General features: G+C 48.3%; 1 protein-coding gene across 1 annotated transcript in view; it reads right to left on the bottom strand.

Annotated features, from left to right (window-relative positions):
• The window catches only part of LOC115867587 (uncharacterized), a 123,011-nt gene that overhangs the window by 73,854 nt on the left and 23,667 nt on the right, over positions 1-25,490 (bottom strand). The window contains exons 13-25 of the mRNA XM_060284654.1: positions 23,069-23,255; positions 21,857-22,012; positions 21,299-21,432; positions 19,940-20,098; positions 14,022-14,202; positions 8,709-8,920; positions 6,894-7,082; positions 6,334-6,473; positions 5,136-5,298; positions 4,933-5,019; positions 2,593-2,730; positions 2,378-2,497; positions 1,160-1,252 (exon numbers count right to left, since the gene is read on the bottom strand). Coding sequence (XP_060140637.1) covers positions 1,160-1,252; positions 2,378-2,497; positions 2,593-2,730; positions 4,933-5,019; positions 5,136-5,298; positions 6,334-6,473; positions 6,894-7,082; positions 8,709-8,920; positions 14,022-14,202; positions 19,940-20,098; positions 21,299-21,432; positions 21,857-22,012; positions 23,069-23,255 — 1,959 coding nt within the window. The remainder of the gene's footprint in view (positions 1-1,159; positions 1,253-2,377; positions 2,498-2,592; positions 2,731-4,932; positions 5,020-5,135; positions 5,299-6,333; positions 6,474-6,893; positions 7,083-8,708; positions 8,921-14,021; positions 14,203-19,939; positions 20,099-21,298; positions 21,433-21,856; positions 22,013-23,068; positions 23,256-25,490) is intronic.

Below are 25,490 nucleotides of genomic sequence, written 5' to 3'. Positions count from 1 at the left end.
TCAACGGACATCAGCTCCCGTTACAACTGATGACAGCGACGGCACGGTTTCAAATCCTAGACGCCAGCTGCCCTCAGATGTACCATGATTTTATATATTTCCTTGAAAGTGAAAAGGCTGCTAATGAAACAATGAACCAGCGTGGATTTGAAGACACATCTGATTTCACAGATGCCGACATGTGAAAAAACGTGCCTCTGAGAATGATCAGTTTCCATAATTCAGAGCCCTTCTCAGGCTCCACTCAAGTTTTCAAAACCCACAGGCACAGCAGGCATTTAAAAATTGCTATCGAGGGCTTCCCTGGTGGCGCAGTGGTTGAGAGTCCGCCTGCCGGTGCAGGGGACACGGGTTCGTGCCCCGGCCCGGGAAGATCCCACGTGCCGCGCAGTGGCTGGGCCCGTGAGCCATGGCCGCTGAGCCTGCGTGTCTGGAGCCTGTGCTCCGCAACGGGAGAGGCCACAGCAGTGAGAGGCCCACGTACCGCAAAAAAAAAAAAAAAAATTGCTATCGAATTCCAGTCCTCATCCCTGTTGGGATTACCCATCCACACCTCCATCTCCCCAGCCCACGGCCTAATTCCTGCATACACAGCACACACAGCTTCCTTAGGGAAGCAACCGACGTGGGGGGCTTTCTAAGGAGCCAGCCCTGGAAGAGCAGAGCACAACCTTCCCACCTGGTCTCCTTTCTCTGCCCCTTCCTTTCCTTGTAGAGTGAAACCCTTTAGTGTTTCTACCCCACACTGGGTAAAATACTCTGGGGTTGAAAAAGCCATTCTGAAGGATCATACAGCTTCTCCCAAATCCAGCTACAGGACAGGGTTTGAGGACAATTCTGCTTCTCTCCATTTTCAAGGGTGAAATGTGATCCTTTCTCTCTCTCTCTCTCTCTCTCTCTCTCTCTCTCTCTCACACACACACACACACACACACACACACACAGCCAGGGAACTGAAAACCCTTCTTGCCTGGACAATCACTTCCAAATGTGGAGGGACTGTCTGGCTAAGCTTAACATCGTGATGTGGCCCTCCCTCTGCTCCCTCCCCAGGGTCTCCATCCTCCTTTCCTTCCACCCCGTCTCCCAGCAAGCTGGCTGCTTGGAGACAACACTTGGCAGGTAGTTGAGGTCATCCCAAAGGGACCACCATCCATACCTGTAAGTTTGGAGGAAATGTTGGTCTGTGGGGATGTCTGAGCTGGAGGGAAAACACCAAGTGGGAGTCAGACCCGTTCAGCTGGACTGAGACCTGTTGGGAGGGGGAGTTGGAGAAGCACGGTCAGAGGGAGCAGGAGAATGAGATGCAGAATCCCAGAAGGTGGCTCGCTGGCATGGAGGAGGAACAGGTCATCCCAGAGTCTGCCCCAAACCCGGGCCCCACAGCAGATGCCAGAAGCCACCACCCTCCCTGGATGGTTCTCAGCCTAAATCTCACTGAGGCTGCATTACTCGGAAGCTTGAGAAGTGAGGCCCAAGACACGGGGCTGGGAGGACAGCTCTGGGACCCTGCACCCCCTCCTTCACCTGCCATGGTGCCTGCTCGTGCCTCCCATGTCCACGGCTGCCATTTATTTGACCCTGGCCATGAACTAGGCACTGGGAAGCTGGCTTTACAATTATCGTCTTATTTAATCATCACCCCTGCTCTCATATGCTGGTATTACTATTCCCATTTCACAGCTGGAAAAACTGATGCTCAGAGGGGTTAAGTAATTTACCCAAGGTGACACAGCAAGTCAGCAGTGGAGCTGGGATTTGAACTTGAAAGTTCCTTGGAGATGGGAATAGAAACACAGTCATCTGTGCAGCCCTGGCACATCACACAGAGCCTGGCACACAGCAAAGACAATCTGTATATGGTGAATTCATGAATAGACCTACAGTGGCTGCTATATATTTACCAAAATGTATTTCCTTTCCCTCCAGGACACATGGCTAAAATTACATTTCCCAGCCTCCCTTGCAGCTGGGTGAGGTCATGTGATGAGTTCTGGTCAATGGACTGTGGGCAGGAGTGGCATGGACTACGTATGGGCCTGGCCAATGAAAACCTCCTGCATAATTCTCACCCTCTTTCTCACCATCCACCAGCTGGGCAGAGCCACAAGGTGGAGGGAGCCTGGGTTCCTAGTTGACTGTGGAGCAGAGCCACACTGAACCGTGACGTGACTGGGGAATAAACTTCCACAGTAAAGCAAACTTTTATTACAATAGTGCATCTGATTCATCACATGCACACTGCCAAAATAAGGTCTGTGCTGTCAGTTTGCCAGGGCCACCCTGCCACCTCCTGTGCTGTCCCATACTGGACACCTGCTCGCTAACATTAAAGCCCCTCCTCCCTCAGCAAGGAGGCAGAACTCGGTCTTCTGACCTGGGACGTGACATTGTGGTTGATGGCAGCCCGTGCATCCACACCGCAGTCAAATGCTCCCTGGTGACTCCGCCTGAAGACAATGTCCCCATCCAAACTCACGGCCTGGGGGAACCTCAGCTAGGAAGGAACAGACAGTACCCTTTACTCTCACCAACAGTCAAGTTCTGCCTGGAGGCCACCAACCAGCATTTGCCCGATGCGGGGATGGGTACCTGGGAGGAGTGAGCCACCTCCAGGGCCAGGCTGTGCCAGACTTGCCCACGCCGAGATCGGTCATGGTGCAGACCCTTTAAGTGCAGCAAGGCTTTCTGGTTGACTTTCAGAGTGACCTCAACGTCCTTGTTCCTGGCCTGGGTGTACAAGAACCAACGGCCCTGAGAGAGGGGACTTCCCATCGCTGAGTGCCCGCAGAGGCCACCCATGGAACCCAGTTAAAGTGGTTCCCAAGATTGATGGGTGAAAGCACAGTCTACACTGTCCTGCTCACAGGAGAGGAAGTGCAGGGCAGGTACACATGGAGTCTTTGAACAGGTATGATAAACTCCAGAGCCCACAGGTAGGATGAGTGGGGTGGGCTTGAGGGCCTGTGTCTCATTCACAGGGAGTGTCCTGGTATTAGTCTGTTCTATTCACTGCTATATTCCTAACACTCAGCACAGGACCTGGCACATAGTAGGTGCTCAATAAATATCTAGAAGAACGCAGAATCACTAGTTGTAGTTGTAGCCTGAAACCCCAAAGCCACGCTAAGTGGAAGAATGTTTAACTCACAGTGTGGCAGGCAGAATAATATTCGCCCTCCCAAAGACATCCATGTCCTCAACCCTGGAACCTGGGAATTTGTAACCTTACAGGGAAAAAGGGACTTTGTGGTTAAGGATCTCGAGATGGGGAGATTATTCTGGATTATCCAGTGGGCTAATCACAAGGGTTTTTTTTCTTTGTTTGTTTTGGGTGTTTTTTTTGGCCATGCCATGTGGCATGCAGGACCTTAGTTCCCCGACTAGGGATTGCACCCGTGTCCCCTGCAGTGGAAGCGTGGAGGCTTAACCACTGGACTACTAGGGAATTCCCATCACAAGGGTTTTTATAAGAGGGAGGCAGTAGGGTCACAGTCAGAGAGAGTGGAAGATGCTACTCTGATAGCTTTTAGCAAAATGGACCATGAACCAAGAAACATGGGTGGCTTTTAGAAGCTAGAAAAGGCAAGGAAACAGATTCTCCCCTGGAGCCTCTAGAAAGAATGCAATCCTGGCAACACCTTGATTTTAGCCAAGGGAAACCCATTTTGGATTTCAGATCTCCAGAAATGTAAGATATATTTGTGTTGTTTTAAGCCGCTAAGTTTGTGGTAATTTGTTATAGTAGCAATAGGAAACGCATACACGTAGCTAATCACTTATTCACCCAACAACCATTAGCTTCTGCGCACACAAAGTACAAGTAGCAGGTTGCCACCTTTTCCCACCTGTGCTGACTGAGAAGTTAAAAATTTCTTGCCACAGAATTTTATCATTGGTGTACATCTTTAAAAGAATACACAGCTTTATTTTAGAGCCTGGATGGAGGGAGAATAAACAAAGGTCCAAGAGAAGAGAAAAATGTGTGTCATTAAACAAAGACAGGGTTTTTAAAAGAACGGACAGTCAAATTAAACTACATTAAAGGATCCCCATCTACTTGGGTCTAGCCTGTTGTTGGCGGGTGGGTCAGATCTTCCGATTTTTTTAAAATTAGAAGCAGAGATCCGGGTTTTACTCCCAGTCTTCTGATTTTAAATGTTGATAATTTATTATTTTTTTAATTTAAATTCTGACCAGGCCAAACAAAACACATCTGCAAGGTTGGATTCGGCCCATGTCACCATTTTGCAATGTCTGGTTTAGAACACAGTACACATCACTGGGAAACATTTCTGCAGGTGTTCTGGGTGGCCATCCTGCCCGCTGTTTCCCCTCAGGAGCTCCAAGAACTTCAGCTCCTAAACCTGGAGGCTGCTTACAGCCCACTTTAACAAGCGGGGCAGTGAGGTCCCAGAAGCACAGGTCTCCGTACTCAACAGCTGGCCCGGTTTCACCCTCAGGCCTTTGGATATCCCACAAGGGAGAAACCACCACTATCTTCCTTGTCCAGGGCCCAGCACACAGTAGGTGCCAATAAATGCTTGCTGGAGAACGGAGTCACCTCCCAGAGATGCTACTCCTAGAGGGGTCAGGAAGGAGACTTGGATGAGGGCCTATGGCCATGTCGTAAGTACTGGAGAGAGATCACTGTACTACACTTTGATCCTCAGAACCACTGTGTAAGAGGGTTGCTGTCTCCATTGTACAGACGAGGAAACTGAGGTCCAGAGACAGGAGATAATTTGCTAAGGACACAGAGGCAAAATGAGGTTCACTCCTAGGAAGACTAATGTCAAGTAGGTTGGATCAGGCAGAGAAAGTGGAACAGAAAACTCAGGCAGGGGAATGTTTTGTTCATCCAGCTGAGAGAAGATGACAGCTTGAACTGGGGACTGCTGGGGTGAAAAGGTCTCTGGGATCCTCACTTACGATGTGCCGGTTCCACGTAACCACGCACCCCTCCAAGTTCCTGGGGATGGCCTTGCCGTTGTATGGGTGGGTCAGGCCCGCGCAGACCTGGGAGGGACAACCACACACACACACATACACACACACACAGATGGGTCAGAGGCAGGTGGGGCCCTCCCTCCCGCTCTCAGGCCCCTTCCCACTGCACCCTGGAGCCCACTCACGTATGGGTGCCCGGCCTGGTAGCCCAGGACTACGGTCTGCAGGGTCTCCTCCTGGCCATCCAGAACAACCCTTGTCTCCAGGGAGTAACGCTGGTGCTGCCTGTCCGCCGTGAAGGTCTCCTGCAGGAGGATGCTTTGTGGGATGGGCAGAGTCCACGGGTGCCTGGCGTGGAGAGGGGGAAACAGGCTGAAGTCATTAACAGGCTGGCAGGGTCAGGGGACAACTGTGGCCCAGGGACTCAGACTGGGCCTGTCACTGTCTTGCAGAGTTAAGACTTTGTCACAGACAGGAGAAGAACATCAGGACACACATCAGCCCTGTGCGTTACATTTGCCAATCAACACCCATTCACCATCCCGCTGTGTCCTCTCGACAACCCAGTGAGCTGGACACAGCTGGGATCACCACTTGGCAGCAGAGACCCAGGGTCCAGGCAGCACATGGGGTCTGGGGTCACACAGACTGGGGCTGGAATCCAGGCTCAGCCTTTCACTAGCTCTGTGACCTTGGGCAGCAAAGGACTTGATTGACTTCTCTGTACCTCAGTCTTCCCATCTGTCAAGTGGGGGCTAAAATAATAATACCCAACTCACACAGCAGTGGAGTTATTAGGGATAATGTATGTGCCACGAATGCAAACACCCTAGGGGCAAGGATTTCTGTCCTTTTTATTCTCTGCTATTCTCCACAGGCCCAGAAAAGTGCTTGGCACATACTAGGTGCTCAATAAATATAAATGAAATAAAGAAATGAATGAGACCTTTGCAAATGACAGTGGCTGTTACTTTTGGGTTATTGCTGTTGTTTTGACAGTAGATGGCTAAGGTCCCTCAGCTGGTCAGTGCACAGCCTGGACTTCAGGCTGTTGACTCCAACCCTGTGCTGTTCGCCCCCCACAAAGAACAAGCTTTTTAACCCCTGTGCCTCCAAGAACTGAAATGGTTCCCCAGAGCAGCTTTCAGGCTGGGGTGATGAGACTGATTTCTGTGCCCACCGTAGCACACTAATGGAAGGGGGTGAGGGACATGGGGGCTTTTGGGCGGGGGGCAACTCGTCTCTGAGCTCTGGGTTCTGTCTGGGCCCCTCTGGCAGCACTGCACACCCTGCTCCCTGGTGATCCTCCATGCTGGAGAAGGGGAGACCCAGGCCGGCACCGCACCTCAGGGGAATCGGCCTGGGGGAAGGGGCCAAACATACCTAAGGAAGAAAGTCCCCTGCTTCTGGTACAACCTCCTGTCTTGCATTAGCTCCTCCAGTTCGCCCTCCAGCTGCAGGCCCTGACGCTGGCCCCCGGCACTGGCCCCCAGAGCCGTCAGCAACAGGTAGCTCTTCCATGGCTGCAACGAGGACCAGGCGGATGCAGAGGGATGCCCGCAGGGTCCAAGCTGCTAAACACCCTGCGCCGGGGGTCACCAGGGGCAGCTCCCACTGCCCGCTCATCGCCCTGGGGATGACCACCCGAGAAGGGCTGCTGCCTCCACCTCATCGGACCACGAGGTGGCACAGGGACACTGCCATGGCCAGACCTCCCCAGGTGCCCAGCAGGAACGAAGGACTTGGGCTTCCAGCTCCAGGTGGCTGACCTTTGCTCTGAGGTCTGTGCTAATATGGCTGGGGCCCATTTTACAGATAAAGAAACTGAGGCTCAGGGAGGCCCAAGGTCATAGGCCAAGCTAGTAGCCCTTTCCCATCCCAGGTGATGGATCTGGGGTCTCTGGATGGCAGAGCCTCCAGCACGGGCCGCCTGGACCCCTTACCTGCTCTGTATGCCTGTAGGCCACCGTTAAATTCAGCTCCTGCTGGGGGCCCTTCAACCAGCCGTGAAGGATCTTACGGTCCTGGCTGTTCTCGGCATGGATCTCACCCTGCCCTGCTGCACTCCAGGCTGATTCTACTTTACTCCAGCTGCGAAAGAGGCTCTGTGCCACGGCTGTCACTGTGGAAACCTGCAGTGAGGGTGAAGAGGCTGACCAGGGTCTCTGCACACCCTATTTCCTCCTCCTGGGATGCCCTTTCTCCCCAGTCCCACTTGGTGAACTCCCACTCATCCTTCAAAACCCCTCCAATGCCATCTCTGCGAGGTCTTTCCCGATGGGTCCAAGCAGAATTGGTTGTTCCGTACAGGGTCATGAGGAAAGAGGAAAAACTGCTCTCTCTCTCTCAACCCCGAACAGAGAGTGAATCTGAGTTATCAGAGAAGACCATCCCTTCCCCTCTCTTCCCTTCAGCTCAAGGAAGGAATAGGATCTACTGAGCCATTGTTATGAGCAGGCAGGGTCTCTGTGTCTTGAAGGGCACACGCCTGCAGGTGGCTTTCTGTCCCCGCATCATCGTCATGGTGTTCAGAGCCCTGGGAGGAGTGTTACTTTGGCTTGCGCTGGGGCTGGGGGAGGCACAGCACTTCAGCCCTGTGCTGTGCTGTGTACCCCAGCACAGCGCCCTTGGCACAAGCCCTACTAGGAACATCAAGGTGCCTCGTGCCCGGCTGGCCTCTGTCCCTTGTTCACGCAGCTCCCTCGGGGGACTCACGAGGAGAGGTGACAGGGCCAAGATGGGCTTTGGGAATTACTGAACCTCCTGACAAATACTAGAACTCCCCAAGACCTTACCCCCTATGTCACCGACCTCAGGTCACCCCCAGAACCTGCAGACCCTTCACTGCTGGCTTCCCCATTTCAGCAAACGGCACCTGCTTCCACCCAGCTGCTTGAACCAAAAACTTGGGGTTACTCGTCTTTTCTTCACCCCCTCCCCCAACCAATCCATCAGCAAATCTGTCAGCAAATCAGTCAGCTACACCTTCAAACCACCAGGCCACCATCTGCCCCTCCCTGGGCTGGGTCATCTGAAGGAACAGGCTGGTCAACCCCACCCTGTATCCTGTCCTGGGTCTATCTGTCACACAGCGGCCTCCTCAGGGTCCCTAAGCTTGCCAGGAGTCACCTGCTCCTTCCGACTCCACTGGTGCCACCTGGCCCCTGCCTCAGAGGGGACTGAGCTGTCCCCTAGCACGCCCACCGAGCTGCCTCCTTCTGGGCCCCAGGCCTGGACCACACTGTGTCCGCTCATCATCCCAACACAGGGAGAGGCTTGATGTGCCAGGTTCCCATGTGTGACACCAGGGAAGTCCTTCTCTGGTTGGTTTTCTTCCAAACTCTGTTATGCTTCTATGGCCAAACGATCAAACGTGTGCAAAGAAGCAGACTTACACTGAGCAGGTGGTGGGAAACTGACCTACATCCTTGAAGTTTCCGTTCTGGATTTAAGCAAAAGCCTGATGTCTACCTGTTTCCGAGGTACCACTTCAAACTACTTTAATATTTTACTTTATCAGCTGCTAAGCAAGAATATGGGAAATTGAGATTTATTTTGTTTCCCTCTCCCAAACTCACTTGGCAACAAACTCTGAAGAATGTTAATAGCGTGAGCCAGATGTCACACATCTGCGACCTGTTACCGACCCCGGACCTCGGTTTTAACCCCCTGCACAGAAGATCTAAGCCGCAGGAAATCAGGCTCCCTGTCTGCGGGGGCGGGAGTGAGGGGCAGGTGGTGTGGCCCAGCATGCTCACCCGGAGGTAGGTGGTAGCTGGGGTGTAGACGTGGACCTTGCCCTCCCTGTGGAGGCCCTGGCTCTTGCAGGCCATGTTCATCACCAGATTCTTGAGGGTCCAGGCCTTGCCCAGCGTCAGCTCCACAACAGCCTGGAACGTGGCTCGGTGGGGCCAGTACAGCCTGTGAGCCGCCGAGACCATCAGCCATGGACTATCCAGGTTCAAGGCTCCTGAGAGAGGCAGAGAGGAAGAAATGGCATCCCCGGCAAGAGGGGAGCTTTTGAAGAAGGGTGCGCAGGCAGCGAGCTAGAGGCTCCCATAGTCTCATCACGGTCACTCTGGGTGTATCTCAAAACTTGGAATGGGACGGAGCATGAGGGAACTTTCTGGAATGATGATAACGTTCTGAATTTTGGCAGGCGCTTGGGTTTCACGGGTCTGTGCACCTGTCGAAACTCATCAAATGGTACCCTGGAGATGTGTGCAATTCGCTCTAGCTAATGATATAATACTGAAATGTGTAGGGGTGAAATTGTACTGAAGTTTACAACTTAATTTGACCTGCACCAACAAATAAGATGGATGGATAAGTGGGCAGATGTGTAAGAAGGCAGGTGGAGTAAAATGTTAATGGTAGAATCTAGGTTGAGAGTATGTTGGTGTTCAATGCACAACTCTTTGCACTTTTCTGTATGTTTGAAATTTTCTCATGATGACATATTAGACAAAAGAAATGCTGGGACAGTTGGAGAGGGGGCACTGGGGTGTGGTGATCAAGAACATGGCCTTTACTCTTCCAAGCTGTGTGACCTCTTCGAACCTGTGCTTCCATCATCTGTAAAATGGGTACAACAGTACTGATCACTGGGTCTTGGGATAGAGGAAGCACCCATTCAGAAGAGTAAAGACCAATCGTCACCATCATCAAAAAGTTGACATTTTGCGGGCTTCCCTGGTGGCGCAGTGGTTGAGAGTCCGCCTGCCGATGCAGGGGACACGGGTTCGTGCCCCGGTCCGGGAAGATCCCACATGCCGCGGAGCGGCTGGGCCCGTGAGCCATGGCTGCTGGGCCTGCGCGTCTGGAGCCTGTGCTCCGCAACGGGAGAGGCCCGCGTACCGCAAAAAAAAAAAAAAAAAGGTGACATTTTGCATAAACTTTTGCCCTTCCACGATGAACTAAAACCAGGTTGCTGGACCCCTCTCATATTTTGTAATGAATATTCCCAATCACTCAAGGACTAATTCAGTAAATATTGCTCGAGACACTTAGGACTCGGCAGTGAACAGGGAGGCATAGTCACTGCCCTCGTGGAACTTGCAGTTTGGGGGTGGTAAGGGGATGGGGGAGGGATCGCGAACAAATAAACATACACTGAGACCCACCTAAGTAGAAAATGCTGAGTGCTAGGAAGGAAAAGAAAGAGGGAGTTAGACTAAGGTCAGGCAGGTCAGTGAAGGCTCCCATAAACACAGAACCATTGAGCTGAGCCCTAAATGAGAGGCAGTGGAGTGTGTCAAAGGGAAGAAACCCTCCCTCACCTCCTGCTGGAGATGGGAGACTCACTATGTGGGGAAACTGAGGCGGAGAGGCCAGGATGCAGGGAGATCCAACACAGTGAGGGCAGTGGGTGAGCTGCCAAGTTGAGAACAGGGAGATACTGAATAGAGAGCAGCTCAATGCCCTGCCCTGAGGTACCAGTCCCACAGGAGATGGGAAGGTTGCTCCACAGAAGAACAGAACAACTGAAAAAAAAAAAAAGTCCACAGATATGGGCCCCAGGTCCTCAGGGAGAGCCAGGACCCCACCCAACCACACAACAGGGAAGCCCACCAGTCAACAAGAGCACGTCCACACGTACATATATATGACGGAATACTACTCAGCCATAAAAAGAATGAAATAATGCCACTTACAGCAACATGGATGAACCTAGAGATTATCATACTAAGTGAAGTCAGAAAGAGAAAGACAAATACCATATGATATCACTTATATGTGGAATCTAAAAAAATGATACAATTGAACTTATCTATGAAACAGAAACAGACTCGCAGACACAGAGAACAGACTTGTGGTTGCCAAGCGGGTGGGAGGTGAGGGAGGGATGGACTGGGAGTTTGGGACTAGCAGATGCAAACTATTATCTATAGGATGGATAAACAGCAAGGTCCTACTGTGTAGCACAGGGAACTATTCAATATCCTGTGATAAACCATAATGGAAAAGAATACGAAAAAAATGCATATATATGTATAACTGAATCACTTTGCTGTACAGCAGAAATTAACACAACACTGTAAATCAACTACACTTCAATAAAATAAAGTTTTTAAAAGACAGCACCACCCCCACACACATAGAGCATCCTTCCAAACAAGTTCCAAGTGACCAACTCTTAAACAACAGCACATATCCAAGTCTTGCCTGGCATGTGGGAAAAGCCACTAGCAGGAGCTTCAGAAATAAAAAGAAAAAAGAAACTCAGGGAGAACAGACCAAAGCCCCCCAGTTCTATAACTTATGCTCTCAGAGAAGAGAAGATAATGCATTCATGGAGCAGGACACTCTAAGAAAAGAACTTTCAGGAACAAAAAATGAGCTCTTGGGAATATAAGCCAGCTAAAATTAAAACAACAGTACAGGGGCTGGCAGATGAAGTTGAGGAAATCAGCCCTCACAACAGAACAAAAGGGCAAAGAGACAGAACAAAGGAGAGAAAAGAAAGAAAATTAAAGGCTTAGTTTGAGGAAAACATCTGACCAACAGGAATTCCAGAACACAGAAGGAAGGAAATTACCAAAGAAACTGTACAAGAAAATTACCAAGACCCAAATGGCGTGTCTCCAAATGGAAGGGCCTAAGTGCTCAGTACGGTGAATGAAAAGAGATTCACGCCAAGGCTCATCATCATAAGATTTAAAGACACTAGGAATAAAGAAAAGCTCCTGGAAGCTTCCAGAGAGTGAGAAAAGGGTCATAGACAAAAGACGATGGATCACAAATAGCACCAGACCTCTCAACTGATTCAAATCAACAGTGGAGCAATGTCTTCAAAAATCCCAAGGGAAAATAACGTCCAGCCTAGAATTCTCTATTCAGCCAAATCAAATAAAGACAGTGTAGGGACCTCCCTGGCGGTCCAGTAGTTAAGAGTTTGCCTTCCAATGCAGGGGGTGCGGGTTCCACCCCTGATCGGGGAGCTAAGATCCCATATATCTCGCGGCCAAAAAACCAAAACATAAAACAGAAGCAATATCGTAACAAATTCAATGAAGACTTTAAAAACGGTCCACATCAAAAAAAAAAAAAAAAAAAAGAGTTTAAACATTCAGGGTTTCAAAATGTTTATATCCTGTTATAGGTTGAATTGTGTCTGTCAAAAAGATATGAAGTCCTAACCCCTGGTACCTCAAAATGTGACCTTATTTGGGAATGGGGTCATTGCAGATAAAATTAGTTAAAGTAAGATCATACTGGAGTAGGGGAGGCCCTAAATCTGATATGAGTGGTGTCCTTATATGAAGAGAGAAGTTTGGACACAGACACACACACACAGAGCACCATGTGACAACAGAGGCAGAGATTAGAGCAATTAGAGCTACAAACCAAGGAACATCGAGCATCAGTGGTCACCACTAGAAGCAGGAAGAGGCGGGAAGGATTCTACCCAGGGTCACAGAGAGAAAGTGGCCCTGCTGACACCTTAATTTCAGAATTCTAGTCTCGAGGACTGTGAGAGAATACATTTCTGTTGTTTAAAGCCACCCAGTTTGTGGTAATTGGTTAAAGCAGCCCTAGCTAATGAATGTATCTCCCATGTACCCTCTCTCAGGAAACTACTGGAAGATGCACTCCATCGGAACAAAAGAGTTAACCAAGAAAGAAGATGACATGAGTGCAAGAAGCAGGGGCTGTGACCCAGAGAAGTGGAAGGCACTTCCAGGATGATAGTGAGGGGATGCCCTAGGACTACAGCTGTGCAACTGGTCTACACTGGAGCAGCAGAACAGAGGCTCCAGGAAGAGGGTCACAAGAAAAATATGAGAACCGATTGAAGCTGATAAGTGATCTGACGTGTTCAACAACCTGGAGAAGAATTTTGCATTGTTGCTAAAAATTCTGGGAATAATCAGTAGGAGGAAAATAGAAAACTAATCAAACAGGGAAAAAAGGCTCTTATAGCTCCAGGAAAAACAAAATGTTAGAATCCTAGTATACCATGTGCCTCAGCTGTGAGGGACATTTATCACCACAATGATGTAAACATTGAATATTAACAAACTATAACTCTTTTAGGGGGATGGAGGGAAATAGGCATGTGAAAAGGGCTGGTGTAAGAGTTAAATTTTCTTCCTCTCTAGTAAGAAATATATTGAGAATGCCTATGAAAGAAAAATCAAGAAGTAAGTGTGGGGCTTCCCTGGTGGCGCAGTGGTTGAGAGTCCGCCTGCCGATGCAGGGGACACGGGTTCATGGCCCAGTCCGGGAAGATCCCACATGCCGCAGAGTGGCTGGGCCCGTGAGCCATGGCCGCTGAGCCTGCGCGTCCGGAGCCTGTGCTCCGCAACGGGAGAGGCCAGAACAGTGAGAGGCCCGCGTATCACAAAAAAAAAAAAAAAAAGAAAAGAAAAAAAAAGAAGTGTGATTATTTTAAAAGATGGAGGGTCTGACGAGAAACAGCAAAAAGAATTTACAGTGCTTGCCATTTTCAGCAAAATTTGGGATTGGAAGACGTGAAGCAGAAATTACTGTATTTGCTATAACTTTAACTTTTAAAAACTTAAAATTTTTTCAAGTACATATTACATGAACACAGAGAATATTATGAGCTCCCATATAACACTCAGCCATCTTCAACAATTACCAAGTCATAGTCTAATTCACTTTTTAAACTATGTATTACTTCAATAAAAATAAAAATTAGTTCAAAAAATTAATTCAAGGATAAAACCATGGTAAATTCATTTTCTAAAGGAGAGAAAGAGTGTTCCAGGGAGAAAGAACAGCAAGTGCAAAGGCCCTGAGGTATGTCTGGGGAACAGAAGAGAGGCCAGTGGGGCTGCAGGATGATGGGCAATGGGAAAAGTAGGGTGAGATAAGGTTGGAGAAGTAGGCAAGGCCCTGTAATGTAGAGCTCTATGGGTGAGGGTAAGAACGTGAGGGTAAGGATGTGATTTTAAGTGTCCTGGGCCGCATGTGAGGTCTGAGTCTTGAATTACCCAGGCAAACAAAAGGGAAGGGTGTTCCAGTTAGTGGGCATGGCTTGAGCAAAGGCTCAGAGGGCAGAAATCTTCACCACTAGCCAAGGACACTCCCTAGATGACACTCACCTTCCCACTTCCACAGGGTGGCCCTGGATGTGTCCTTCCACTGCAAGCCTGCCACAAAGGGCAGCCGCCCATTGTACTGCACCTTCAGGTATGTGCTGCTCTCCACGTGGGGCTGGCGGAGGCTCAAGTGGTGCAGCTGCGTATGGAAATCCACCTGCCTCGCGGGCACCTGCAGCACAAACTGGAGGAGACCCACACCCAAGATGCAAATCAGATCATGCTGTTCCTGACCTAGAACATTCCATTGGCTCTCCACCGCAACCTGAGATCCCTGGCTACCAGGAATTGCCCCACCCCACCCCACCCCAAAAAGAAACCCTGCACTCATTAGCAGTCACTCCCCATTGCCTCCTTCCCGTAGACCCCGGAAACCTTTAACCTACTTTCTGTCTCTCTGAATTCACCGATTCTGGACATTGCTTACAAATAGAATCATACAGTCTGTGGCCTTTGGTGTCTGGCTTCTTTCACTTAGCATGATGCTTTCAAGGTTCATCCATGCTGTAGCAGGTGTCAGAAGTTCATTTTTATTCCTGAATAACGTTCTATTGTGTGGATAAATCACTTTATTCATCCATTGATGAACATTTGGGTTGTTTCTCCTTTTGGGTTATTATGAATAATGCTGCTATAAATGTTTTGTGTGGACATAAGTTTTCAATTCTCTTGAGTACCTAGGAGTAGAATTGTTGGGTCATATGGTAACTCTGTGTTTAACATTTTAAGGAAACACCGAACTCTTTTTCCAGTCACACCATTTTATGATCCTACCAATATGAGTTCCAATTTCCCTGCATCCTCACCAACACTTGTTATTGTCTTTTTTTTTTTTTCCGTTTCAGCTATGCTGGTGGATTTGAAGCAGCATCTCACTGTGGTTTTGATTTGAATTTCCCTACTGACTAATTAGGTTAAGCAACTTTTCATGTACTTATTGGCCACTTGTGTACCTTCTTCAGAGAAATATCTATTCAAATCCTTTGTCTTTTACTTGTTGAGTTGTAAGAGTTCTTCATATATTCTGGATACAAATCCCTTATCAAACATACGATTTGCAGATGTTTTCTTCCCTTCTGTGGGCTGTTATTTCACTTCCTTGATGGTGTCCTTTGAAGCACAAATGTTTTTAAGTTTGATGAAGACCAAAGTATTTTTGTTATTACTTATACTTTCAGTGTCATATCTCAGAAACCCTTGCCTAATCCAAGGTCATAAAGATTTACTCTTATGTTTTCCTCTAAGAGTTTCATAATTCTTAAATTTAGGTCTACAACCTATTTTGAGTTTGTTTTTATATATGGTATGAGGTAAGGGTCCAACTTCATACTCCTACACGTGAATATCCATTGTCCCAGCACCATTTGTTGAAAAGACTATTCTTTCCCCTCTTCAATTATCTTGGAACCCTTGTCGAAAATCAACTAACTGTAAATACGAGGGTTTATTTCTGGATTCCCAATTCTACTCTGTTGGTCTATATGTCTATCCTTACAACACTACCATAATACTGTCTTAATTACTGTAGATTTGAAGTAAGTTTTGAAATCGATAAAAGCGAATCCTCTAACTTTGTTCTTCTCTTTCAAGACAGTTGTGTCTACTCTGGGTCCCTTGAAATTCCACATGAATTTTAGGATCAGCTTGTCAATTTTAGCAAAAAGATAACTCGGGTTTTGATAGGAATAGATGGGGACCATTGAATCTGTAGATCAATTTAGGAAGTATTGCCAACTTCACATTAAATATTCCAATCCAAGTACATGGGATGTCTTCCCATTTATTTAGCTTTTCTTGAATGTCTTTCAACAATGTTTTGTAGTTTTGAGAGTATTAGTTTTACCTTCTTTTGTTAAATTTATTCCTAAGTATTATTCTTTTTGATGGTAATGTAAATGAAATTGCTTTCTTAATTTCATTTTCAGGTTTTTCATTGCTAGTGTAGAGAAATACAACTAATTTTTGTATATTAATCCTGTATCCTGAAACTTTGATGAACTCATTTATTAGCTCTAATAGATTTTTAGGTGAGTTCATTCGGGTCTTCTATATACAAGATCGTATCATCTGTAAATAGAAATAGTTTTACTTCTTCCTTTCCAATCTAGATGCCTTTTCTTCATTTCTTTTTTCTTTTTCTCTTTCTTTTTGGCCTAATCACCTTAGCTAGAACCTCCAGCACAATGTTAAATACAAATGGTGAAAGCAGACATCCTATCTTGTTACTGATCTTAGAGGGAAAGTACTTAGCCTTTTGCCATTAAGTATGATATTAGTTGTGGGTTTTTCATAGATGGCCTTTATCAGGTTGAGGAAGTGCCCTTCCATTGCTAGACTGTTGGGTACTTTTATCATGAAAAGGTATGGCATTGTGCCAGATACTTTTCTGTGTCTATTGAAACGATCATGCGGTTTTTGTCCTTTATTCTACTAATATGATGTGTTACCTTGATGGATGTTCAAATGTTACCAACCTTGCATTCCTGGGATAAACCCCATTTGGTCATGTTGTGTAATCCTTTTTATATATTGCTGAATTCAGTTTGGTAGTATTTTCTTGTGGATTTTGCCTCTGTATTTGTAAGAGATAATGGTCTTTAGTTTTTCTTATGATGTCTTTCTCTGGTTTGGGCATCAGGATAATAATGGCTGCATAGAATGAACTGGGAAGAGTTTTCTCTTGACAGATCATTTAGTCCATTATTTTATAGTAAATTTATTTTATAGTAAATTAAGTCTGGCACTATTCAGTCCAGCCAAGAGCCTGAGGTTTGAAAGGAGGCAGACTGGACTTTCAATCCCAATTCTGCCACACAGTAGCTGTGAGACCTCAGCTAAGTCTGTTTACACCATTTCTCTTCTGTAAAGTGAGAACAGATAATTCTTGCCTCACAAGGATTAAATGAGATAATACAAACAAGGCCTCTGACACATAGTCTGGCAATAATTAATGGCTCACCATTGATCACTCTGCCTTTCCCTCTTCTACTCACTGTCAGCTTCTTAAAGATAAAGATTATCTTACTCATACCTGTCTCCCCAGAACCTAGCATGGTGTCTGCCACACTTATGAAGGCTTGCAGAAATGCTGCCACAAACCTCTAATCTCTTCACTAAAACCCTTGAAGCCAGATGTTTTCCAGAAATAAGAAACTTCTTCTGCTTCTGTTGACAGAAGCAGGGCATGATCAGAGGTAGGTAAGGTTATCCAAGGATGACTTCAATCAAGAATATGATTCAATAGGGGCTTCCCTGGTGGCGCAGTGGTTAAGAATCTGCCTGCCAATGCAGGAGACATGGGTTTGAGCTCGGATCCGGGAATATCCCACATGCTGCGGAGCAACTAAGCCCATGTGCCACAACTACTGAGCCTGTGCTCTAGAGCCCGCGAGCCACAACTACTGAAGTCTGTGTGCCTGGAGCGTGCTCCGCAACAAGAGAAGCCACCGCAATGAGAAGCCCGCGCACCACAACGAAGAGTAGACCCTGCTCGCCGCAACTAGAGAAAGCCCGTGCGCAGCAACGAAGACCCAACGCAGCCAAAAATTAATTAATTAATTAATTAACAACAACAACTCGTGAAGTTCTCCAAGGTCCATTGCTAAAGGACATACAACACGACTCACCAAACAAAACTAAGTGCTTGTGACAGCTCCACAGAGCAAACGTATAGAAAAAGATCTCCTTTCCAGTTCTCCAGATTATAACCATGGTTCTCTCCAGGCAGCTGAGGAGGGGACCAGGAAAAGGGATGGTAACTGTGAAAGGGAATTTTAGCCTTACTTTAAATGTTATATTTTTTCACAAGGAGAATTTATTCATGGAGTATTGGTATGATTTAAAATCAACGTAATACTTAGGAATGAAGTTAAGCAGGGAGGCAAAAGACTTGTACACTGAAAACTACAAAACATTGCTGAAAGAAATTAGAGAAGACATAAATAAATGGAAAGACATCTTGTGTCCATGAGTTGGAAGACTTCATATTGTTAAGGTTCAATACTACCCAAAGCAATCTACAGATTTAACGCAATCCCTATCAAAATCTCAACAGTATTTTTTTGGAAGAAATAGAAAAGTCCATCTTAAAATTCATATGGAATCTCAAGGGACCCCCAAATAGCCAAAACAATCTTGAAAAAGAAGAACGAAGTGGGAGGTCTCACAAAGCTACAGTAATCAAAACAGTATGTTGCGACATAAACGACAGACGCATAGACCAATGGAATACAATAGATTGCCCAGAAATAAACTCTCACATTTATGGTTGGGGGAAAGGACTGTCTTTTCAACAAATGGTGCTGGAAAAACTGTATATTCAATGCAAAAGAATGAATATACACAGTTTAACTCAAAATGGATCAGAGACCTAAACATGAGAACTAAAACCATAAAACTCTTAGAAGAAAACATGGGATTGAAAAGCTTCGTGACATTGGATTTGGCAATTGATCTATTGAACATGACACCTAAAACACAGGCAACAAAAGTAAAAATAAATAAGCTGAACGACATCAAAATTAAACATTTTTGTGCAACAAAGGATGCTACTCATAGAGTAAAAAGGCAACCCACGGAATGGGAGAAAATATTTGTAAACTATATATCTTATAAGGCGTTAATATCCAGAACATATAAAGAACTACAATTGAACAAACACAACAACAAAATCAAACAACCTGATTCAAAATGGGCTAAGGATGTGAATAGACATTTCTCTAAAGATGATAATTAAACAGCCAATAAGCCCATGAAAAGATGCTCAACGTCATCAATCACTAAGGAAACGCAAACCAAAACCACAAGATCCTCATACGCATTAAGATGGCTACTATAAAAAACCCCCAGAAATTAAGAAGTGTTGGTGAGGATGTAGAGAAACTGGAACCCTTGTGTGCTGATGTTAAGATGGTGAAATGGTACAGCTCCTATGGAAAAGAGAATGGAAGTTTCTCAAAAAATTAAAAGTCGGATTATTGTATGATCCAGCAATTCCACTTCAGGATATACACCCCAAAGAATGGAAATCAGGGACTCATACAGATATCAGTACACCCATGTTCATAGCAGCACTATTCACACAAGCCACATGTGGAAGCCAAGTGTCCACTGATGAATGAATGGATCAAAAAAACGGGGTCCATCCATACAATGGAGTATTACCCAGACTAGGAAGGAAATTCTGACTCATGTTACAATGTGGATAAACCTTGAGGACATTATGCTAAGTGAAATAGGCCAGTCACAAAAAGGCAGATGCTATACCATTCCACTTATATGAGTTTACCTAGAGTAGTGAAATTCAGAGAGACAGAAAGTAGATTGGTGGTTGCAGGGCCTGGGGGAGGGAAGGATGGAGAGTTACTGTTTAATGGGTACAGAGTTTCAGTTCTATGAGATGAAAAGGTTCTTGAGATAGATGGTGGTGATGGCCGCGCCATATGAGGGTGCTTAATGCTGCTGATCTATATGCCTAAAAATGGTGAAAATGGTCAACGTCATGATACGTATATTTTACCACAATTAAACATTTTAAAAAACAATTGGGAAACTCAGAAAGGTAACGTGTGCCTTATAAGAGCACATACCCGTTCAGGGGCTAAGCACTCAGTTACTCCTGATTTACCAAAAAGAGCTCACCCTCCAGGAAAACCTGCAAGTGAACCGTTTCCAAAATGCATTTTTACGCTGGAAATCTGTATTTCCCAAGCCCCTCTTGCAAACTGCCCCTTGGCACACCAGCAAATGTTTAACTGCCCCAGGGGCGAGGGGGCTGGAGATGCCACAGGTAAGGTCTCTGAGCCTGAGTTTTAGCTCCTGCGTCCTTGCAACCAAGACCTGCAGGGACAGGCAGCGGGGCTGCCCAGCTGCCATGTGCAAGCTGAGCCCCAGGGACGCGGCTCTGCGGAGGCTGGACTCACCTCCATGAAGTAATTGCTCAGGGCTGGGCCCGAGTCGTTCTGGAAGGTCTGGTTGATGCGGAGGTGCCTCTTGTTGCGGCTGTCATCCCAGTGCCTCCCATAGCTCGCCTCCAGCTCCCAGTGGAGGTGGCCTGAGCCCTCCTCATGCCTCAGCTGGACCTGGGACACCCCACCAGGGAGACCCCCAAGGAAGCCTTGTGTACGCAGACCTAAGCCTCCTCACAGCCACCCGCCCTGAGATGCAGGCTTGCTTATCTGGGGTGACAGCTCTGTAGGAAGCACAGATTTTTTTGCACTGGCTTTGATCTTGTAAAATATTGCGTTAGAATACGATTCACCTTCACAGTTTCTGGTGTCCCCTTAAATTCTTAAATTCCCGAGGTGAAAAGCTAACCTGCCCCACGCTGGTCCATGCCCTGATAGGGAGTAGAAAGAGCCAGCTGCCATGGGAAGATGACTCCTGATCTGCTTCATATGAACCCCAAATCTCCCCCTCCCCTCACTCTACCACAGCAGCCTCCGGCTCCCTGGACAGATCCTCTGTGGATCAGGCCTTCCCACCTGTGGGCTCCTGGCAGCCACTGTCTCCTCCTACCTCTGAACCACAGGTCGAGGCAACACAGGCTCATCCATTTATTCACTCACTGAACACGTTTTCCCCCAAGTACCAAGCAGATACTTCGCTGGGCACTAGATAGCCAGGAATGAAGAAGCCAGAAGCCCCCTCCCTTGTGGGGGCAACAGTTCAGGGGGAGAAGCAAACTTGTAACAATTAACAAAGGAACAGTCACTTCTCCCTTTTGCTCACCCCACCAGCCACTCTGATGAACTACCAGTTCTTTAACCGCTCCAATCACCCTCCAGCCCCAGGACCTTTGCACTTGCTGTTCCCTCTGCCTGTGGCACACTTCCTTGGGAACAGAACTATCTCGTATTTTAATTTTCAGCTTAAAATTCATTTCCCCCAAAGAAGCCTTCCCCGCTGCCCTGTCCAAATTAGACTCCCCTGTGCTACGCTCTCTCGGCCTCTGCCCTGTTTACCACCCATGGCACTTACGTTTCCCTTGATTTGGTCCATGTCTCTTGCTCTCTACCACACACCCTCCCCCAGCAATGGAATGGCAGAGACTAGGTGCTGTCTTAAGCACAGCTCTCCCCCAGTGCTGGGCATAGAGTAGGTATTTAATAAACACCAACTGAACAGGGGAAAGATGAGACTAAAGTTCCAATTCCTAATCCGTTCCCATTCACAACCTTGAGTAAATACATCTCTCTGAGGATGGGTTCAGGGTGCTCACCCACCACTTCCCTAACCCCGGGGGCTCTCTCCAGACCCCCCCGCCCAGCCCCGGCACCCACCTTGTGGCTGAATGCTGGGATCTGCGTGCAGTGGAGCTCGTGGTCCAGCTCCAGCTTGTAGGTGGCCTCTGAGCCACTCTCCACCCGCAGCTTCTGCCTGGTGCTGCACTCCTGTGCCAGCTGCTTCGCCTGACCTGTGCAGGGCAACCCAAAACCCCTGCCCTTCCTCTGCCAGGTAGCCCTCCATCCTCATTCCAAGCAGAGGAGCGTCCAGTACAGCCCAGCTTCAGCCAGCCCCCTGGATCTGCCTCACCTAATGTCACTCATTGGAACCTGCCGATGGGGAAGTTTTAAGAGACAGATTTATGTGCCCCCCCATCACACACACACACACACACACACACACACACACACACACACACACACGTAGTGTTTTTTGTTTGTTTGTTTTGGTTTTTTTTAACAGGCAGGTGCTCAGCTCCACACAAAGCCAGTGGAATGACTCACTAGCTAAGGAGCCTCACGGTGAGGCCAAAACACCCGAGGTGACAGTGGCACCTTAGCCCTCGGAGCCACAGCCCCAGGAGACTCGCCCGCAGCCAGCATGCGGTGCCGTACCCAGGAGGCCGTACTTGATCCCCAGGGAGCAGGTCCAGAGGCGGGCCCGCTGCTGCAGCAGGCCTTGGGTGCGCAGCCCCACAAGCCCTGGCACGAAGAGCTCGCCACCCAGGGCCACCACCTGCTGCCCTTCCTCCGCCTTCTTCTCCAGCAGTGCTGCGGGGAGAGCAGGCATGTTGTGGTCATGGCCTGCGCCCCAGAGACTGACACCCTACCCCCAGCACCGGGTGAGGAAAGGAAGTGGGAACCGCCCAGGTGGGTATCGCGATAGAACCAGTGCCTGAGTCTCCGCCAAGGAATGCTGCCATCAGGGCCACTGACGGTGTTTTGCACTGTCCAGGTGGCAACCCCAAAAGTCACTTTTGTGGGTCCAGACCAAAAGTTTTAAATAAAGTAGAACAAAATAGAATGGACCAGAACATAAATGACAGTGTATCAGGATCAGGTAAATTTCACCTTCTGAAACTTGTTTCTGCTACACTGATATTCAGCCAGATCACACAGGTATGGCCATGAAGGTTAAAATATCAAAAATGCATAGGCTTCCCTGGTGGCGCAGTGGTTGAGAGTCCGCCTGCCGATGCAGGGGACACGGGTTCGTGCCCCGGTCTGGGAAGATCCCACATGCCGCGGAGCGGCTGGGCCCGTGAGCCATGGCCGCTGAGCCTGCGCGTCCGGAGCCTGTGCTCCGCAACGGGAGAGGCCACAACAGTGAGAGGCCCGCGTACCGCCCAAAAAAAAAAAAATGCCAGCTAGTCAACAGCCCTAGCCACTCACATCACTCCCCTGGAATCTCCGAGAACACCCCACAAGCAGCATCGCCAGGAGGGCTCCAAGCCAGCTCTGGCACCAGGGTGGGCATCTGGTCAGATTGGTCAGTACCCAGGCCAGGCTGTGTGTTCAAGATACAAACAGTGCCCCATGCAATTCGGGTCAAAATGCGAAATGTGTTTTTTACATGTAATATGGGTCAGAATCCAAACACCCCAAAAGGTGCTGGTGGACGGTTCCTGCAGAGCAGTCGAGCGCGTTGGAGGGGCATCTGGGGGACTCAGGCAGAAGCTGCGAGCAGATACAGAGCCTGGATTTTCCTTGGATGGAATGTGAATACTGGGGGATCGGGTGATGGGGACTCCAAGTGGGGCACTCCGCCCTCCCCTCCCCAAGCCTGGCCATTGAAGAAAAGTGGCAGAAAGGGGTCCCTCCTCCTACCTGACACGTGGGCCTGGTCACTCAGCAGGTTGCTCAGTGACATGGAGAAGGCCAGCCTGCTGCCTGCCTGCCGGCTGAGGTTCCCGGCGAGGACCACAGGGCTGCCCGATGTCACCAGTTTCACCTCCAGCTGGGCCTCGATCCGCTGAGCCTCACCACCTGCTGCTGGCCACAGGTTGCTCCGGCCCTGGAAAGGCCCCATCATCCCTTGAGGGGACAGGCTCTGCCAGCAGGCTCCACCCGGACTGCAAGAACCAGGACCGGACAGAGGGCAGGAGACACAGCCTGGCTAATGGGCTTCTAGGCTGATCCTGCTGCAATTTCTTAAGCTCAATATTGTTCAAAATAGGTCATCTCTGTTACAAATTCAGACGTAAGTTTGAAGGACCCTTCCTCCCTATCCCCCCAACCTCAACACCCCGTCCAATCTATCAGGGACTCTGGCCAGCTCTCCCTGCAGAATATTCAGGGACCCGACCACTTCAGCCACCTCCACCACTGCCCCGGCTTGAGCCCGCTCATCGCCACTGTGTTCCTGTGACATTCTTCTCCCGGCTCTCCTGGCTCCCACCCTGGTGACCAGGGCAAGCCCTTCCATAGGATCATGGCACACCTCTCTTCCTCAGGGTAAAAGCCAAAGTCCTTGCAAAGACCAACAAGGCCAAGACTTTCTCTGGAAGTCAGCAGTGCAGCCCTGGCCAGACGCAGGCAAAACTGCCCACAGACACCGGGAGGCAGGACACACAGATGGCCCCAAACATGCTCTGTGTCTCCATCATTGAGGTTTTCCAGAGCAACTACAGCCCATAGCAATGGCAGCTGTCATCTCTGACGGCCACCCCCACTGTAGACCAATCCCAAGGACCTCTCTGCTGCTGCCAGCTGATCTGTTTACCCAAAAGATGTAAAAACGACCTCACTATTTCCAGACTGTCCACTACTTTATACTCTCTTGTAAATCCTGTTTTTGCCTTTGTTGCTTGACAACGGTCACAAATCACTCTCTTCTGATTACTCTTTGGCAAAGCCTTACATGATCTGTCCTCCCACCTTTCTGTCCCTTCTCCTATTCCACTCCAAGCACATGGGGGCTCAGGCTGTGCTTCTGTGCACTTTCCTGCCCCAGAACCTTTGTACATGTTGTGCTCTTTACTTGCAATACCCTTCCCCCAGAGAACCACATGGCTCTCTTCTCCACACGCTTTATGTCTTAGCTAAAAGCTATCTTCTCAATCAGGCTTAACCTGTCAGCCTATTTTAAACTGAAGCCATGGGACTTCCCTGGTGGTCCAGTGGCTAAGACTCCACACTCCCAATGCAGGGAACCCGGGTTCGATCTCTGGTCAGGGAACTAGATCCCACATGCCGCAACTAAAGATCCCGCGTGCCGCTACTAAAGAAAGATCCCACATGCTGCAACGAAGATCCCGCGTGCTGCAACTAAGACCCGGCGCAGCCAAATAAATTTTTTTTTAATAATAAAAATTAAAAAAAATAAAACTGAAGCCAACCCTCAGACCCTTCTTCTCACATAACTTCAGACCCCTGGATCCAGCTCACGGATTCCCTTTTCCTATAGTGCTTACACTCACCTATCACGACAATTTGCTTATTTATTTTACTGATTATCTCTCCTATGAGAATGTAAGCTCCAAAAGGAGAGAATTTTGTGTGTGTATCTCTTTTGTGTGCTGTCTTCCCTGCACATCGTAGGTGCTTGATAAACAGTCGTTGAATAAATTAATAAAGACAATGAAAAATATAGGTTTCGTTCCCCTTCTTGGTCTCCCAGTCTCCCTCAAGGCAACCACTGTGTCCACTTCTTGGACATCTTCCAGAGACAGCATGGGCCTATATGTATGAGTCTGTATGTATGTGTGTATATGTGCGTGTGCACGCACGTGTGTGTACGTGTGCACTCCATCACACACGTGCACGTTCCCTCTTACTCTGCACAAAAACAGATGCAGGCTCTCCACTCTCCTCTGCTTCTCTCACTTAATGGTGTGTCTTGGAGATGATTTTCTCTGGTTTGTATCAGAAGCTTCTCGGCAGTAGCTGTAATTGTTCTCAAAGTGCAGCCCATGAACAGGATGACTGTAGAATTTCTCATCCAAACCAGGACACTTAACGGTTAAAGAGACCACTAATCATATTGAGCTGGGTCAACGGTAAACTGGGGCTCTCCAGGTAACCTGGGACTTGGGGATGCTCTATCATTGCACCCAGCGGAGGGGGCACTGAAATCTAACACTTTCCTCCATGCCATCCTTAAACCCCATAAACACTCAGCTGAGTCGAACCCAGCTTTGCTGCTTTGTATTCCTGAGCTCATCTGCCTTAGTTTCCTCATCTCCTATGGGCTTACCAAGAGGACTAAAAGAGGGACCCGGGGTCAAAGTCACCCGTGGCCCCCCACCCC

The sequence above is a fragment of the Globicephala melas genome, chromosome 15 (genome assembly GCF_963455315.2).
Source record: "Globicephala melas chromosome 15, mGloMel1.2, whole genome shotgun sequence".
Lineage (NCBI taxonomy): Eukaryota > Metazoa > Chordata > Mammalia > Artiodactyla > Delphinidae > Globicephala > Globicephala melas.
This window is presented reverse-complemented; position numbering and strand designations above follow the sequence as displayed.